Source organism: Globicephala melas, chromosome 2 (assembly GCF_963455315.2).
Source record: "Globicephala melas chromosome 2, mGloMel1.2, whole genome shotgun sequence".
In the NCBI taxonomy this organism is placed as follows: Eukaryota; Metazoa; Chordata; class Mammalia; order Artiodactyla; family Delphinidae; genus Globicephala; species Globicephala melas.
The window spans coordinates 117815059-117834066 of NC_083315.2; the positions used below are offsets into that span (position 1 = coordinate 117815059).

Below are 19008 nucleotides of genomic sequence, written 5' to 3' on the forward strand. Positions count from 1 at the left end.
GTCTCGATTACTGTACCTTTGTAGTATAGTCTAAAGTCACGCAGCCTGATTCCTCCAGCTCCGTTTTTCGTTCTCAAGATTGCTTTGGCTATTCAGGATCTTTTGCGTTTCCATACAAATTGTGAAATTTTTTGTTCTAGTTCTGTGAAAAATGTCAGTGGTAGTTTGATAGGGATTGCATTGAATCTGTAGATTGCTTTGGGTAGTAGAGTCATTTTCACAATGTTGTTTCTTCCAATCCAAGAACATGGTATATCTCTCCATCTATTTGTATCATCTTTAATTTCTTTCATCAGTGTCTTATAATTTTCTGCATACAGGTCTTTTGTCTCCTTAGGTAGGTTTATTCCTAGATATTTTATTGTTTTTGTTGCAATGGTAAATGGGAATGTTTTCTTGATTTCACTTTCAGATTTTTCATCGTTAGTGTATAGGAATGCCAGAGATTTCTGTGCATTAATTTTGTATCCTGCTACTTTACCAAATTCATTGATTAGCTCTAGTAGTTTTCTGGTAGCATGTTTAGGATTCTCTATCTATAGTATCATGTCATCTGCAAACAGAGGCAGCTTTATTTCTTCTTTTCCAATTTGGATTCCTTTTATTTCCTTTTCTCCTCTGATTGCTGTGGCTAAAACTTCCAAAACTATGTTGAATAAGAGTGGTGAGAGTGGGCAACCTTGTCTTGTTCCTGATCATAGTGGAAATGCTTTCAGTTTTTCACCATTGAGGATGATGTTTGCTGTGGCTTTGTCATATATGGCCTTTATTATGTTGAGGAAAGTTCTCTCTATGCCTACTTTCTGCAGGGTTTTTATCATAAATGGGTGTTGAATTTTGTCAAAAGCTTTCTCTCCATCTATTGAGATGACCATATGGTTTTTCTCCTTCAATTTATTAATATGGTGTATCACGTTGATTGATTTGCGTATATTGAAGAATCCTTGCATTCCTGGCATAAACCCCACTTGATCATGGTGTATGATCCTTTTAATGTGCTGTTGGATTCTGTTTGCTAGTATTTTGTTGAGGATTTTTGCATCTATGTTCATCAGTGATATTGTCCTGTAGTTTTCTTTCTTTGTGACATCCTTGTCTGGTTTTGGTATCAGGGTGATGGTGGCCTCGTAGAATGAGTTTGGGAGTGTTCCTCCCTCTGCTATATTTTGGAAGAGTTTGAGAAGGAGAGGTGTTAGCTCTTCTCTAAATGTTTGATAGAATTCCCCTGTGAAGCCATCTGGTCCTGGGCTTTTGTTTGTTGGAAGAGTTTTAATCACAGTTTCAATTTCAGTGCTTGTGATTGGTCTGTTCATATTTTCTATTTCTTCCTGATTCAGTCTTGGCAGGTTGTGCATTTCTTAGAATTTGTCCATTTCTTCCAGATTGTCCATATTATTGGCATAGAGTTGCTTGTAGTAATCTCTCATGATCTTTTGTATTTCGGCAGTGTCAGTTGTTACTCTTCCTTTTTCATTTCTAATTCTATTGATTTGAGTCTTCTCCCTTTTTTTCTTGATGAGTCTGCCTAATGGTTTATCAATTTTGTTTATCTTCTCAAAGAACCAGCTTTTAGTTTTATTGATCTTTACTATCGTTTCCTTCATTTCTTTTTCATTTATTTCTGATCTGATTTTTATGATTCCTTTCCTTCTGCTAACTTTGGGTTTTTTTGGTTCTTCTTTCTCTAATTGCTTTAGGTGCAAGGTTAGGTTGTTTATTTGAGATGTTTCCTATTTCTTAAGGTAGGATTGTATTGCTATAAAGTTCCCTCTTAGAACTGCTTTTGCTGCATCCCATAGGTTTTGGGTCGTCGTGTCTCCATTGTCATTTGTTTCTAGGTATTTTTTGATTTCCTCTTTGATTTCTTCAGTGATCAGTTCGTTATTAAGTAGTGTATTGTTTAGCCTCCATGTGTTTGTATTTTTTACAGATCTTTTCCTGTAATTAATATCTAGTCTCATAGCGTTGTGGTCGGAAAAGATACTTGATACAATCTCAATTTTCTTAAATTTACCAAGGCTTGATTTGTGACCCAAGATATGATCTATCCTGGAGAATGTTCCATGAGCACTTGAGAAAAATGTGTATTCTGTTGTTTTTGGATGTAATGTCCTATAAATATCAATTAAGTCCATCTGGTTTAATGTATCATTTAAAGCTTGTGTTTCCTTATTTATTTTCATATTGTATGATCTGTCCATTAGTGAAAGTGGGGTGTTAAAGTCCCCTACTATGACTGTGTTACTGTCGATTTCCCCTTTTATGGCTGTTAGTATTTGCCTTATGTATTGAGGTGCTCCTATGTTGAGTGCATAAATATTTACAATTGTTATATCTTCTTCTTGGATCGATCCCTTGATCATTATGTAGTGTCCTTCTTTGTCTCTTCTAATAGTCTTTATTTTAAAGTCTATTTTGTCTGATAGGAGAATTGCTACTCCAGCTTTCTTTTGGTTTCCATTTGCATGGAATATCTTTTTCCATCCCCTCACTTTCAGTCTGTATGTGTCTCTAGGTCTGAAAAGGTCTCTTGTAGACAGCAAATATGTGGGTCTTGCTTTTGTATCCATTCAACCAATCTGTGTCTTTTGGTGGGAGCATTTAGTCCATTTACATTTAGGGTAATTATTGATATGTATGTTTCTATTCCCATTTTCTTAATTGTTTTGGGTTTGTTATTGTAGGTCTTTTCCTTCTCTTGTGTTTCTTGCCGAAAGAAGTTCCTTTAGCATTTGTTGTAAAGCTGGTTTGGTGGTGCTGAACTCTCTCAGCTTTTGCTTGTCTGTAAAAGTTTTAATTTCTCCATCAAATCCGAATGAGATCCTTGCTGGGTAGAGTAATCTTGGTTGCAGGTTTTTCTCCTTCATCACTTTAAATATGTCCTGCGAGTCCCTTCTGGCTTGCAGGGTTTCTGCTGAAAGATCAGCTGTTAACCTTATGGGGATTCCCTTGTGTGTTATTTGTTGTTTTTCCGTTGCTGCTTTTAATATGTTTTCTTTGTATTCAATTTTTGACCGTTTGATTAATATGTGTCTTGGCGTGTTTCTCCTTGGATTTATCCTGTATGGGACTCTCTGTGCTTCCTGGACTTGATTAACTAGTTCGTTTCCCATATTAGGGAAGTTTTCAACTATAATCTCTTCAAATATTTTCTCAGTCCCTTTCTTTTTCTCTTCTTCTTCTGGAACCCTGATAATTCGAATGTTGGTGCATTTAATGTTGTCCCAGAGGTCTCTGAGACTGTCCTCAGTTCTTTTCATTCTTTATTCTTTATTCTGCTCTGCAGTAGTTATTTCCACTATTTTATCTTCCAGGTCACTTATCTGTTCTTCTGCCTCAGTTATTCTGCTATTGATCCCTTCTAGAGTATTTTTAATTTCATTTATTGTATTGTTCATCATTGCTTGTTTCATCTTTAGCTCTTCTAGGTCCTTGTTAAATGTTTCTTGCATTTTCTCTATTCTATTTCCAAGATTTTGGATCATGTTTACTATCATTATTCTGAATTCTTTTTCAGGTAGACTGCCTATTTCCTCTTCATTTGTTAGGTCTGGTAGGTTTTTATCTTGCTCCTTCATCTGCTGTGTGTTTTTCTGTCTTCTCATTTTGCTTATCTTACTGTGTTTGGGGTCTCCTTTTTGCAAGCTGCACGTTCATAGTTCCCATTGTTTTTGGTGTCTGTTCCCAGTGGCTAAAGTTGTTTCAGTGGGTTGTGTAGGCTTCCTGGTGGAGGGGACTAGTGCCTGTGTTCTGGTGGATAAGGCTGGATCTTGTCTTTTTGGTGGGCAGGTCCACGTCTGGTGGTGTGTTTTGGGGTGTCTGTGACTTTAGACCGCCTCTCTGCTAATGGGTGGGGTTGTGTTCCTGTCTTGCTAGTTGTTTGGCATAGGGTGTCCACCACCGTAGCTTGCTGGTCGTTGAGTGAAGCTGGGTGTTGGTGTTGAGATGGAGATCTCTGGGAGATTTTCGCCGTTTGATATTACGTGGAGCTGGGAGGTCTCTTGTGGACCAGTGTTCTGAAGTTGGCTCTCCCACCTCAGAGGCACAGCACTGACTCCCGGCTGCAGCACAAAGAGCCTTTCATCTTTTGGGACATCAGAGGTCTTCTGCCAGCGTTCAGTACATGTTCTGTAGGAGTTGTTCCCCGTGTAGATGTATTTCTGATGCATCTGTGGGGAGGAAGGTGATCTCCATGTCTTACTCTTCCGCCCATAATTAAAATTATTATGTATTCTTTTCTCTCCACATTAACACACTAAAACCAATCAAAAATTAATGAATAAAAATTTTAGTCTAAGGGATAAATTTGAAATTACGTATGAAATAACAGTAATTTATTAAATTTACATGTTCTATAAATCTAATCCAAACTGATCCTGGGTAGACCCAGCAATAACTTTTGTTTGTTTGTTTAACATTTCACAGAGTTTTGTAATACTTCAGCTGATCTTAGTTCTGAAGTACCTCACTTTAAGCAATTCTGGCAATAGTTACAGACTTTGTGAAAAGCTGAACCCCTTTTACATGACTCAAAGATGTAAGACGTGATCCCAAGAAAATCCTGGCAGCAACGTTCAAAATTCTTCTCCTTTCTTCCTCTATTTTTAATTTTTTTCAAATAGACGAAAAATTTTAAAATATTTTCCAGCTGACTGATACCCACGAATTATCTCAGTCTAACGAAATACCAAGAGGCAGAAAAGAATGAGAATAAATAAAGGAATAAAAGCTGCTAATTATTTTTTTAAAAGATACACCATGCAAAGCACTATATATATATATATATTTTTTTTTTTTTTTGGCTGCACTGGGTCTGCATTGCGGCACGCAGGCTTCTCTAGTTGTGGCACATGGGCTCCAGAACACATAGGCTCTGTAGTTTGCACATGCGGGCTCTCTAGTTGAGGCATGCGAGCTCAGTAGTTGCAGTGCATGAGCTTAGTTGCCCCACAGCATGTGGGATCTTGGTTCCCCGACCAGGGGTTGAACTAGCATCCCCTGCATTGGAAGGTGGATTCTTAACCACTGGACCACCATGGAAGTCCCAAAAGCTGGTAGTTTCAAAAGTTATTTTTAGTGCAATTTGAACACTTAGTGATTATACTAATAGTTTAGTTTATCTTTTTATTTTTTTCAATTTTTTTTGGCTGCATCGGGTCTTAGGTGTGGCACATGGGCTCTTCGTTGAGGCATGCAGCATCTTCCGTTGCCGCACACAGGCTGTTCATTGTGGTGCACGGGCTTCTCTCTAGTTGTGCCGTACGGGTTTTCTCTCTCTAGTTGTGGCGTGCAGGCTTCAGAGCACGTGGGCTCTGTAGTTTGCAGCACACGGGCTCTCTAATTGAGGCGCACGAGCTCAGTAGTTGTGGCACGTGGGCTTAGTTGCCCAGAGGCATGTGGGACCTTAGTTCCCTAACCAGGGATTGAACCTGCGTCCCCTGCATTGGAAGGCAGATTCTTTATCACTGGACCACCAGGGAAGTCCCTATTTTTTAATTTAAAAATATCACAGAGCTAAAAATAAAGCTGGGTTTTGTTTGTTTATTTTGGTCACGCTGCACGGCTTTTGGGATCTTAGTTCCCCAACCAGGGATTGAACCCGGGCCCATGGCAGTGAAAGTGCTGAGGCCTAACCACTGGACCACCAGGGAATTCCCCAAAACAAAATTGTTTTAAATTGGTATTTTCCCAACTTGTATGACCATGGTGTTCACTTGCTTCAAACTGAAACATACAGGTGACATTTTTCTTCTGAAAATATCAATATAATGGTTCAGTAGTGAAAATAAATTAGCAAATAAGCACATAAAAATTTACTACTTAAAAGTTCTTTAGCCATAAATTTAAAATTTTGCTCTTAAAGTTTAAAGGGTTTGTTCACATTGTAAAATCTGTCTTTTGTATTTTCAGTACCTCTTCACTGTGATTCTTACAACTAGTTTCAAACCAAACTTTCCAGATCAAAGTTATTTTCTCTATAAATATAGGATAACTTTTTTTTATTTTTATTTATTTATTTATTTATTTATTGTGGTATACGGGCCTCTCACTGTTGTGGCCTCTCCCGTTGCAGAGCACAGGCTCCGGACGCACAGGCTCAGCGGCCATGGCTCACAGGCCCAGCCGCTCCACAGCATGTGGGATCTTCCCAGACCGGGGCACGAACCCGTGTCCCCTGCATCGGCAGGCGGACTCTCAACCACTGCGCCACCAGGGAAGCCCTAGGATAACTTTTGACTGTATCTCAGGAACTTGAGTCCTTTATTTTCATATGGCTTATTCACTTAACAAATGCACTTGCCTAGGCCCCTAAAGTCATATTTCTAATTAATAAAGAAAAAAATAATCCTTGATTATTGAAAATGGTCAGGATAAGTTAATTTGAAAGAGTGGGTGCTTTGGTGAGACACAATGATATAAATGGCACCATAACACACATAGTATCTCTCTACAAATAGCCTCATAAATTCTGTGTAAGAAACTGAAAATATATAAACCCATGAAAAATTTCTCATGACAAAAGTTCCCTTTCTCTTGAATGATTAACTTAACTCTTTTTAGAACTTTTCATTTTAAGAATATTTCAAACATAAAGCTATAAGTAGAATAATCTATATATCCATCACCTAGATTTATCAATTGTCAGCACTGTAACATTCTGCTTTATCGATCTCTTTTCCTTCATACACACACACTGTTTCTTTTGCCAAACTTTTTGAGAGTAAGTTACAGATACATCACCCTTTCCCCTAAATTCTTCAGTGTGTATCCTAAGAACAAAAAAGTTCTCTTATATAGCCCCAATGAATTACTAAATTAATGAAATTAAACATTGATAAAATACTATTATCCTATATGTAGACCATATTCAAATTTCCCCAGTTGTCTCAACAAGGTCCTCTATAGCAAAAATTTTCCTGACGGGATTTTATCCAGGATCATATATTGGCTTTAGATGTAATTCTCTTTAGTCTCCTTTAATCTTAACTGGTTACTAACACTTTCTTTGCCTTCTAAGACATTTTTGAAGAGTCTAAGCCAGTGGCTCTATAAAATATCCCTCAAATTGTTATGTCCAGTTGTTTCCTTAAGTAAATATTTTGAATTCCAAGTTAAGTTATACGTGCATATGGGGTTGGGGGTGTGTGCTGAGGGGCCATAAATAAATTGACATGTTTGCCAAGAATCAATACTTCCAAGTTCATGATGTGCAAATGAACAGATGTAAAGAAAAGCTCAGGGGGCACTTTTTCTTCAAAGGAATAATGTATTCCCTTAACATTCATCTAGGATTTTAAGTCAAAGCAAAGTTACAGCAGGACAATAAATCTCTCTACATACTACCCTCTGCTAAGTAACAGACCATCCAACACAACACTGTTTCATTAGGCCATGTCCGTCACTCACCAGAATAGTCTCATGGTTTTCAGAAATGAAGCTAGAGTTTAAATACAGTTCAATAAAATGAGAGTTACGATGCCTTCAGTGTCCATTTTCTAGGCTATGCCTAAATCAGGTTAAGTTTATACTGACCAACACTTTTCCTACCCAGACAATCAAATCCAAAACAAACAGAAAAAGACCAAAAGCCTGTTCAATTCTAGACTCACCTCATCTAAGAATCCTTTCCAGACTAACTTCATTCCAAAACGTCACTCAAAATAGGAAGCCAGTTTGGGAGCATGATCCAGAATAGTTTTGATATGTAAATCAAATCTCTAACAAATACAACTTACTTCCTAGCAATGGTGGTCACTCGGATACGTCTCTGCCCACTTGAATGCTGATACTGAGTCACAAACTGGATTGCACCACGTCCTCCTTGAGGAATTGGAGCATTATGCTGTATAAATATAAAAGAGTAGAATCTAAGCAAGATCTATTACATTGTTGTTATATAGTCATGGACTGCATATCCTAGCACTAACAAAATTCATTCTAAAATCTATCAGAAGGATGCTTATTTCCAGTGCATACAAAACAGTGGTGATTTGCCACGTGAAAAAGAAACGGATTTGGGAGAGGAGAAAAATTATGGAGTGAGTCAAGCTAGGAAATCAATTTCAAGTAATATATAATTCAGAGAAACATGAAAAAACAAAATGAAGGGAGAAGTGTAAAGAAATTAACAGATAAGAAAAGGCATAAGTGAGGCAATTTTGCCTAATAGTAACTGGATAAAAAGACATTGAGCTAACATAAAAAATAATGAAATAATGTCTTCTGCAGCAACATGGATGGACCTAGATAATCACACTAAGTGAAGTAAGCCAGACAGAGAAAGACATATATCATATGACATGGTTTATATGTGGAATCTAAAAAAACAATGATACAAATGAACTTATATACAAAACAGAAATAGACCCACAGACATAGAAAACAAACTTATGGTTACCAAAGGGGAAAGGGCAGGGGATAAATTAGGACTTTGGGATTAACAGATACACACTACTATATATAAAACAGATAACCAACAAGGACCTACTGTATAGCACAGGGAACTATACTCAATATTTTATAATAACCTATAAGGGAAAAGAATCTGAAAAAAGAATAGAAAAATATACATGTATAACTGAATCACTTTGTTGCACACCTGAAACTAACACAACATTGTAAATAAACTACAATTCAATTAAAAAAAAGAAAAAGAAATTGAGCTAAGTTCTCCTCCCCTAGGTACATAAGATGAAAACACAACTTTGAGGAAGATAATCACATGATGAACAGATGACTAACAGAAAATCATTAATGAGAAGAGACCAATAGTAATATATGATAATGATCCTCAGAAAGAAAAAGTGGGGTGGTCAATAGGGAAACTTTCTTCATGCCCTTTGACAACATTCTTGCTTTGTTGTTGTTGTAACTGTTTGTCAATAAGAGCCACTATATTTTTCACAAATTTTAACTGTAAAAAAAAAATTCCTGCACTTGTCTTAGGAAGGCTGACTACTAATACTTTGTGGTTCATTTTATGCCTAATAACTATTGGTATATAAGTCAATAATTTATCCATTATATCATTCTTTAATATGATAACTTTTTCCTGCAGCAGCAGAAAAAAATCTTTCCAAATATTGGCATCTTTACCTTCCAATCTTTTTCTATAAGTTTTGATATATTAAACTTTCTCGTAGGAGGACTCAAATATTATATACCTTGAGACACCTAGGAGGAACTAGATACCTAATTACAAAAATGCATAACTAGAACAGAATTTAAGATTTTATTTATGCTTCAATTTTTTATTAAAAACAAAAGAAAACTAATACTAAAAGTTGGGTTGCCCAAGGTTGGGCATTTGCAGGTTTCCCTGACATCTCTATTATAGTATGTCCTCTCACCAAGGAGTGTAGCCTTGAGAAACAGAAAATGACAAACAAAAACTCCAAAACAGAATAATCTTTGGGTCATAAGCTCTGGAAATATTCATGGCCTAAATTAAGTATTTTTTCAAATATACATTTCAATATTCAAATATAAAAAGTCATACCTGATTGACAACTTCAAAATATATGGCTAAGGTTGTAGTGGGACTGAGTCCACATATCTTCCATTGACAAGTGCCACCTGTTCCTATCTCCTATAAAAATAAAACATAGTATGTTTGAAAACCAGAGAATATAGTTTATTACTATATATATATTAAGGTGAAAAAGTGGAAAAAAATATCAGTAAGAAAAAATCTATTTCAGGTTTCTAACTAATTCAATAAATGTTAGAGGTTTAAGATTTTTTTAAGATCATATAAATATACTATGAAATAAACTTAAGCAATTTTTACACAAATAAAATTATAATTAATTCAAATTCTTGCTAAGTAAATTACAAAAGTATTGATACAAGTTCTTCATATTGTAGACTTTAAAAATATACACCATTTAATGAAGTAATTACAACTAACATTATCCTTCTATCCAACTATTTAATCTGTGTAAAGAGAGAGTGATTTAACATATAACATACGCATATATGAATATAGGTTCTCTGGATCAGAACTGTGTAATTTAAGCAGTCTAATTCCCAAGAAAACTTCTTAGATATAAATTTTTCCATGCAAACTGCTTAAAATTAATTTTTAAACTCTGTCATTGTAAAGATGATTGCACACTTTGTTATTTGTCCCATCATCCTCTCCACAGCTACATGATTCTACTATTTCAAAGTGCCTTATATGTCCACTAGATGTGATAAAAGAAAAGAAAGGAATTGAAGCTTAAAAGCTTAAATCTGCTGGCTACTTTGACGGAAATTCTACTAACGAAAAAAATTTCAGAATTAATTTTGACTTTCAGGAGTCTCCAAATTTCCAAATCATAGTTGTTGTTTTTTCAGGCACGCTGGGCAAGGAATAACTTAGGCATAAAAAATAGAAGACTGGTGACAGTACAAAAGTTTTAATTTAGGGGTGAATGGGAAAAGGGGTATGTGGAAAGAACAACAACAAACAGAGGTATACCAATGGAAGCTGAGCCACATTCTACTGTAAAACAGCCCACACAATAATTTTGAAAGGAATGCTATAGACTGCCACACCAGGTCTCTCTTGGATCTGTCCTGAGAATTAACTGTATTTTCTTTTTAGAATAAAGATGACTTACATTTTCAGACACACAGGGTCCTTTAGAATTGAGAGACACACAGGGTCCAATAGCTCCTGAAATCTTTATTTCCCTTGAGGTCTGCAAAATAAGAATATATTGTCAGCCCTCCATATCAGTGGGTTCCACAGCTGCAGGTTCGACCAACCTCGGATTGAAAATACTTGAAAAAAAGTTTTTCAGAAAGCTCCAAAAAGCAAAACTAGAATTTGCTGTGCACAGGCAACTATTTACATAGCATTTACATTTTATTAGGTATTATAACTAATCTAGAGATGATTTAAAGTATGTGGGAGGATGTGTGTAGGCTACATAAGAATATTACACCATTTTATAGAGGACTTGAGCATCTGCAGTGGTGGTGTGGGGGAGGTGTCCTGGAACCAGTCCCCTACAGATACCAAGGAATGACTCTAGTACACTTTGGTGTACCACCTTCTATTTTAACTCCCATTGAAAATCTGTCACCAAGACTGGTTTCTTTCCAATCTCCACTAACCCCCAAATTTAAGCTAATGTTATCTTCTATCTAAAAATTTGGAAGCCCAACTCAAGTTTTCTTACATGAGATTCTTTTTCCTGACAAATCCTGAATACCACTATCAAGACAAATTTTACCCCAAACACTGTTCTTCATTAACCTATAAGGGCTTCTTCTGCCTACACATGCATCTCCAAACTACAACCAAACCACACAATTAAAACTATTTCACTTACATTCCAATACAAACCATCCACTCTCACTGGGCAGTCTTCCCAAACATACCATGCTGATTCTCACCTCTGTGCCTCTCTTCACACTGGGCTCCCAACTAAAATCATTCTCCTCAACCAAGTTAAACTCTGCCATGTTTCAAAAACCACTCTAAGTCACTGTAAAACCATCTAGGATAAATTGTATCCTGCATACATTCATTTTTCTTCCCTAAACCTTTACAGCTCTTTTATAATCTACTATTGTTTCATTCAATCACATGTGTTAATCTTGTCTTTCTATCAAGAATAAGTTCTTTATAAGAATACCTGTGTCTTAGATATTCCCTGAGATCTCTACAATTTCCTAGCTTAATGCTGGACATATAGCAAGCATTCAATGAAATAAGAAGATTAACAAGAAATATTTAATAACTCAAAATCAATGTGCTTGTAAGACACTTAAAAATAACACTAAGCCTTTGGGTTTCTTGAATCCCAAATTTGAAATGAATGATAGAATTGAATAATATCAACAACTTACCAAAAACAATTACTGATTATCCAAATAAAACAGAAAATGTTTCTCTTAAGTTAGATACCAACTCCTGCAATTAAAGAATCTAGCACTAACATAAGCAAATTTAGCACTAAAAAAAACATACAGGCATACCTTGGAGATATTGTGGTTTTGGTTCCAGACCACCACAATAAAGCAACTATTGAGAATAAAGAGAATCAAACCAATTTTTTTATTTCTCACAAAGTTATGTTATATAACTTTATGTTACATAAAGTTATATTTATACTACACTGTAGTCTATTAAGTGTGCAATAGCATTATGTCTTAAAAAACAATATACATAGCTTAATTTTTAAATGCTTTATTGCTAAGAAATGCTATCATCTGAGCCTTCAGTGAGTCATAAACTTTTTGCTGGTGGAGGGTCTCGCCTCGATGTTGATGGCTGCTGACTGATCAGGGTGATGGTGGTTGCTGAAGGTTGGGGTGACTGTGGCTATTTCTTTTTTCTGTTTCTTTTTTTTGAAGTATAGTTGATTTACAATGTTGTGTTAATTTCTTCTGTACAGCAAAGTGATTCAGTTACACAAATATATACATTCTTTTTTATATATTCTTTTCCATTATGGTTTATCATAGGATATTGAATACAGCTCTCTGTGCTATACAGTAGGACCTTGTTGTTTACCCATTCCATATATAATAGCTTACATCTCCTAATCCCAACTTCCCACTCCATTCCTCCCCCAGCCCCCTGCCCCTTGGCAACCACAAGTCTGTTCTCTATGTCAGTGAGTCTGTTTCTGTTTTGTAGATAGGTTCCTTTGTGTCATATTTTAGATTCCACATATAAGTGATATCATATGGTATTTGTCTTTCTCTTTCTTACTTACTTCACTTAGTATGATAATCTCTAGTTGCATCCATGTTGCTGCAAAGGGCATTCTTTCTTTCTTTCTTATGGTTGAGTAGTATTCCATTGTGTATATGTACCACATCTTCTTTATCCATTCATCTGTCGATGGACATTTGGGTTGTTTCCATGTCTTGGCTATCATGAATAGTGCTGCTATGAACATAGGGGTGTATGTATCTTTTTGAATTAGAGTTTTGTCTGGATATATGTGGCAATTTCTTAAAATAAGACAACAATGAAGTTTGCTGCATTGAATGACTCTTCCTTTCACAGTTTCTCTGTAGCATGCAATGCTGTTTGATAGCGTTTTACCCACAGTTGAACTTCTTTCAAAATTGGAGTCAGTCCTCTCAAACCCTGTCACTGCTTTATCAACTAAGTTTATGTAATATTTTAAATCCTTTGTTGTCATTTCAACAATCTGTACAGCATCTTCATCAGTAGATTCCATTTCAAGAAACCGCTTTCTTTGCTCATCCATAAGAAGCAACTCCTCTCCATTCAAGTTTTATCATGAGGTTGCAGCAGTTCAATCACATCTTCAGGCTCTACTTCCAATTCTAGTTCTCTAGCTGTTTCCACTATATCTGCAGTTACTTCTTCCACTGAAGTCTTGAACCCCTCACATTCATCCATGAGGGCTGGAATCAACTTCTTTCAAGCTCTTGTTAAGACTGATATTTTGATCTCTTCCCACGAATCACAAATGTTCTTAATGGCATCTGAATGGTGAATTCTTTCCAGAAGGTTTTCAATCTACTTTGCCAAGATTCATCAGAGGAACCACTGTCTATGGTAGCTATAGCCTTATGAAATGTATTTCTTAAAAAATAAGACTTGAAAGTTGAAATTACTCCTTGATCCATGGACTGCATGATGGATGTTGTGTTAGCAGGCATGGAAACAACTTGAATCTCATTGTCCATCTCCAACAGAGCTCTTAGGTGACCAGGTGCATTGTCAATGAGCAGTAATATTTAGAAAAGATTCTTTTTTTTCTGAGTGGTAGGTCTCAACAGTGGGTTTAAAATATTCAGTAAACCATGTGGTAAACAGATATGCTGTCATCCAGGCTATGTTGTTTCATTAATAGAGCATAGGCAGAGTAGATTCTTAAGGGCCCAAGGATCTCGAGAAATGGTAAATGAGTATTAGGTCAACTTAAACTCACCGACCGCATTAGTCCCTAACGAAGAGAGTCAGCCTGTCCTTTGAAGCCCACCACTGACTTCTCTCTAGCTATGAAAGTTCTCAATGGCATCTTCTTCCAGTAGAAGGTTGTTTCATCTATATTGAAAATCTGTTGTTTTATGTAGCCACCACCTTTATTCATTATCTTAGTTAGATCTTCTGGATAACTTGCTGCAGCTTCTACATCAGCACTCGATGCTTCCCCTTGCACTTTTATGTTACAAAGCTGGCTTCTTTCTTTAAACCACATGAACCAACTCTGCTAGCTTCAAACTTTTCTTCTGCAGCTTCCTCACCTCTCTCAGCCTTCCTAGAATTGAAGGGAGGACAGGACTTGCTCTGGATTAGGCTTTGGCTTAAGGGAACATTGTAGCAGGTTTGATCCTCTATCCAGACCACTAAAACTTTCTCCATATCAGCAGTCAGGCTGTTTTTCTTTCTTATCCTTTGTGTGTTCACTGGAGTAGCACTTTTAATTTCTTTTAAGATCTCCTCCTTTGCATTCACAACTTGACCAACTGTTTGGAACCAAGAGACTTAGCTTTGGCCTGTCTTGGTTTTTGACATGTCTTCCTCACAAAGCTTTTGATTTAAAGTGAGAGATGTGGGACTCTTCCTTTCACTTGAACACTTAGAGACCATTGTAGGGTTATTAATTGGCCTAATTTCAATATTGCTGTGTCTCAGGGAATAGAGAGGCCTGAGAAAAGGGAGAGAGACAAGGGAACGGCCAGCAGCTGGAGCAATCAGAACACACACATTTACTGATTAAGTTCACTGTCTTAAATGGGTACGGTTCATGGTGCCCCAAAACAATTACAATAGTAACATCAAAGATCACAGACCACAGATCACCATAACAAATATAATAATAATGAAAAAGTTTGAAATATTGTGAGAATTACCAAAATGTGACACAGAGACATGAAGTGAGCAAATGCTGTTGAAAAAATGGTGCCAGCAGACTTGCTCCACACAGGGTTGCCACAAACCTTCAATTTGTAAAAAAATGCAGTATCTGCGAAGCACAATAAAATGAGGTATGCCTATACTTAAAAAGTTAAACCCTATATAAACAAAAAATAGAGTTAAAGGAAATTTTACTTATATAATTTCCTCTTGTTTTAACAATTATTTAGAGATGCTCAAGTAAAATTTCATTGTACATTTAACGATGAACATTTTTCTGGTGAACAAATCTCTAACTCCAGGTTTCAATACAAAATAACCACTATTTTTAAAGCATATCTTGAATTTGATTGATGATGTTTTAAAATTATGATCAAGCCTACAAATTTCTCTCTTGGTAACATACCATACATGTCAAGTTTTGGTTCTTACCTTTATTTCTAATGTACCACCAAAGCCCATTTTAAACTGTCCATGCATATCTTTGGTAAAAACTCTTTGAAAAGTTTGCTTGAATAAGGAAGTGTTGAAAGAGTCACCCATTACCATGTATCCTCTGCATGGAAAGAGGAAAAAACAATGTGACACAAGAGTCCATGTGTAAAACCAGAAAAGTAAATTATTTTTCAACACTACCAACAAAATTTTAAAGATATTTCCCAAGATGTGTGATATTAACATTAATTTAAAAAACTCAATTATATGAAAATATCCCCACGCCACAAATAATCTCAATTCTGAGGGTACCTGAGTGCCCCTAACACTTGTATCTGTCCTCAGTAATTTTTAAAAATTCTTTTTTAAATAGGTAATACATCTATACATTACAAAATTCAAAAAGTACAAAAGGGTACATAGTAATATATGTGTCTCTCCCATCCCAGTTACCCAGTTCTCCCTACTGGTGAAGACATCTGAGAGTTCACAGCATTCATTGTCATTCTTAAAAATAAATATCTCCATGTGTAGTGTGTGTATATGCATATATTGTCTCTGTGTGTCACACTGAACTTAACAGTGTTATACCCAGTGAATGAGAATACAGGCATATTTTGGGAGCATTTTCACTTTATGCACTTAAGTACTGTTAAATTTTTTTCAGTAACCATGTACCTTTATAAATTTTTTTAAGTTTTAAAAAACACTGTCAAATAAAAACTATTCTGAGATGCCATTTCCACCCTAATAAATCAGCAAATCAGTCTGACAACATATTCTGTTGATGAGGCTGTGGAAAAACGGGCATGCTCATAATTGCTTATGGGAATGGAAAATGGTGCAAACCCAATGCAAGGGAACTTGACAGTATCTAACAAAATTACATATGTATTTTCTCTGTAATCCAGCCACCCCACTATTAGGAATCTATCCCAAAGATAATCGGGCAAACAAAAACCAAAAAGCAAAATACAGGCACAAGTCTATTCACTGAAGTACTATTTATAATAATAAAAGATTGGAAACAATCCAGATGACCATGTATTAGACTAGCTGAATAAAATATGGTACAACCACACAATGGAGTGATATACAGTTGACCCTTGAAAACCACAGGTTTTGAACTGCGTGAGTCCACTTATGAGCGGATTTTTTTCAGTAGTAAATATTACAGAACTACACTATCCACTGATGGTTGAATCTGAGGATGCAGAACTGCAAATATAGAGGAACCACAGATATGGAGGGCCAACTAAAAATTATACTCAGACTTTCCACTATACAAAGGGTCAGTTCCCCCAATCCTCAAATTGCTCAAGGGTCAACTGTACTACTATAAACCCATTTCCAAGATATCAGTAAAAAAATGCAAAGTAGGGGAAGCTATGTAAAACTTTCTACTGTTTAAATTAAAAGGCGGATACATATATCCATATACAACCTGAGTCCAAACATTTACATGTATTTGTTCATCATATTTTTAAAATATTTTAAGTAGTTTTTAAAATAACAATAAAACAATCAAAAATTACATTAGGCAAAAGAAAAAAAACTGATGTGGTATAATTAATCAATGGAAATTTTATTTTTGATACTGCTAAAGTCCTAATTTATGTTATCTCTGATGCTATTATAGATTGTATGCTGTTAAATTTTGTTTGCTTTTTATAGTTGACCCTTGAACAATGTGGAGTTTAGGGCACAGACCCTTATGTGCAGTCAAAAATCTATGTAAAACTTTATAGTCAGCCCTCCGTATCCATGGTTCCACATCCTTGGAGTCAACCAACCAAGGATCATGTAGTACTATAGTATGTATATATTGAAAAAAATCCACATATAAGTGGACCTGTGCAGTTCAAACCCATGGTGTCCCAGGGTCTACTCTATTTGTTACTGTTATACAAAAATATAGTTGAATTTTGTACACTGACCTTGATTTAGAAGTCTTGACAACTTAACATACTAATTCTAATAGTTTGCATGTAGATTTTTTCAGATTTTCCACTTTTGCAAACATGTCATCTAGAACGATCTATGTTATCACTAAACCTAGTAAAACATCCTAAAATAATGGCAACGTATACCATACCCTACTTATCCACTCCCTTTTACAGCAAACCTCTATGAAAGAGCTGTCTATACCTTTACTACTCAGTGTTGCCCTTGGTCCAACAACATTAGCATCACCAAGGGTCTTGTTTGAAAAGCAGAATTTCAAGTCCCATCCTATGCATACTAAATCCAGAATCTATATTTTAACAAGCTATCCAACTGACTTGTACATGTGAAATGAAAGTCTGAGAAGCTCTGGTCTATGTCAGCTGCTTCCGATCCCCTCCTCCTGTTCCTTTTCTTATTCACTCTAAGTCAACTTTCAGTGCTCTTAGGAAGGTCACCAATGACCTTCGTAGTGTTAAATTACACAATCTTACAATCTCATCCACTTTTATTGCTTTAAAAAACCAAAAATAGGGACTTCCCTGGAGGCGCAGTGCTTAAGAATCCGCCTGCCAATGCAGGGGACACGCGTTCAATCCCTGGTCTGGGAAGATCCCACATGCCGCGGAGCAACTAAGCCCGTGTGCCACAACTACTGAAGCCCATGTACTCTAGGGCCCATGCTTTGCAACAAGAGAAGCCACTGCAATGAGAAGCCCGCGCACCGCAATGAAGAGTAGCCCCTGCTTGCCGCAACTAGAGAAAGCCTGTGCACAGCAACCCAATGCAGCCAAAAAATAAAAACCACAGCAATATTCTGACAACTCCTGCATTTATATCTCTAGATACAAATTCAGACCTATCTTCTGCATTTGTAGGTTCTAATATCCAACTGCCTACTCAACCTCTCCCCATGGATGTCTACTGGCATCTCAAACCAAACATGTTCAAAACTGAACTCCTAATCTTCTCCCCAAATGTTCTTCCTCCCAGTCTTACCCATTTCAATAAAGGACAACTCAATCCTTCTAGACTTATTTGGTTTTCTCAAACCCCAGATCCAACCTCCTAGCAAATTCTCTGTCTTCTAAATATACCCCAAATCCAACCACTTCTCACCAGCTGTGATGCCACCACTTGATATTCCTGTGTCCCTCTACGTACTAAAGACAACTAAAGTCAAATGATCCTTTTAAAGCATTAAGTCAGATCATATCACTCCTCTCCTGAAAACTCTCTAATGACTTCCCATCTCACTCAAAGAAAAATCCAACAAACTAGGAATAGGAACATACTCAACCTGATAAAGGCATCTACAAAAATCCACAGCTAACATTATACTTAATGGTGAAGGATAAAATGGTGTCCCCCTAATATCAAGAACAGGCAAATCTATAGGGACAGAAAGTAGTTTAGTGGTTGTCTAGGCTGAAAGGGGGAGGGGGAGGAAGGAGAATTGGGAAGTGACTGCTAATAGGTACAGAGTTTCTTGCTGGGATAATGTAAATGTCCTAAAATAAAATCATGGTGATGGGTAGAATATACTAAAAGAAAAAAAAAAACCATTAAATTACATGCTTTAAATGAGTAAATTTTATAGTATGTGAATTATATCTCAAAAAAGCTACCAAAATAATAATATAAAACAATGACTGAAGGGTATGAAGATGATCTTTTCAAACAGAACTTGTGCCTTTTTAACTGTATTTTAGAAAAAATTTAAAGTAAGCTTTACTGAAAGGAGTATCAAAAACTGTTAATAGCTGTTGCCCTGGAGTGGCAGGATCATG

General features: G+C 36.2%; 1 protein-coding gene across 1 annotated transcript in view; it reads right to left on the minus strand.

The window, feature by feature from the left end:
- Positions 1-19008, minus strand: part of SEC23A (SEC23 homolog A, COPII coat complex component) — a 65424-nt gene that overhangs the window by 27461 nt on the left and 18955 nt on the right. The window contains exons 10-13 of the mRNA XM_030854827.2: positions 15272-15395; positions 10608-10688; positions 9500-9589; positions 7737-7843 (exon numbers count right to left, since the gene is read on the minus strand). Of these exons, the coding sequence (XP_030710687.1) occupies positions 7737-7843; positions 9500-9589; positions 10608-10688; positions 15272-15395 (402 nt within the window). The remainder of the gene's footprint in view (positions 1-7736; positions 7844-9499; positions 9590-10607; positions 10689-15271; positions 15396-19008) is intronic.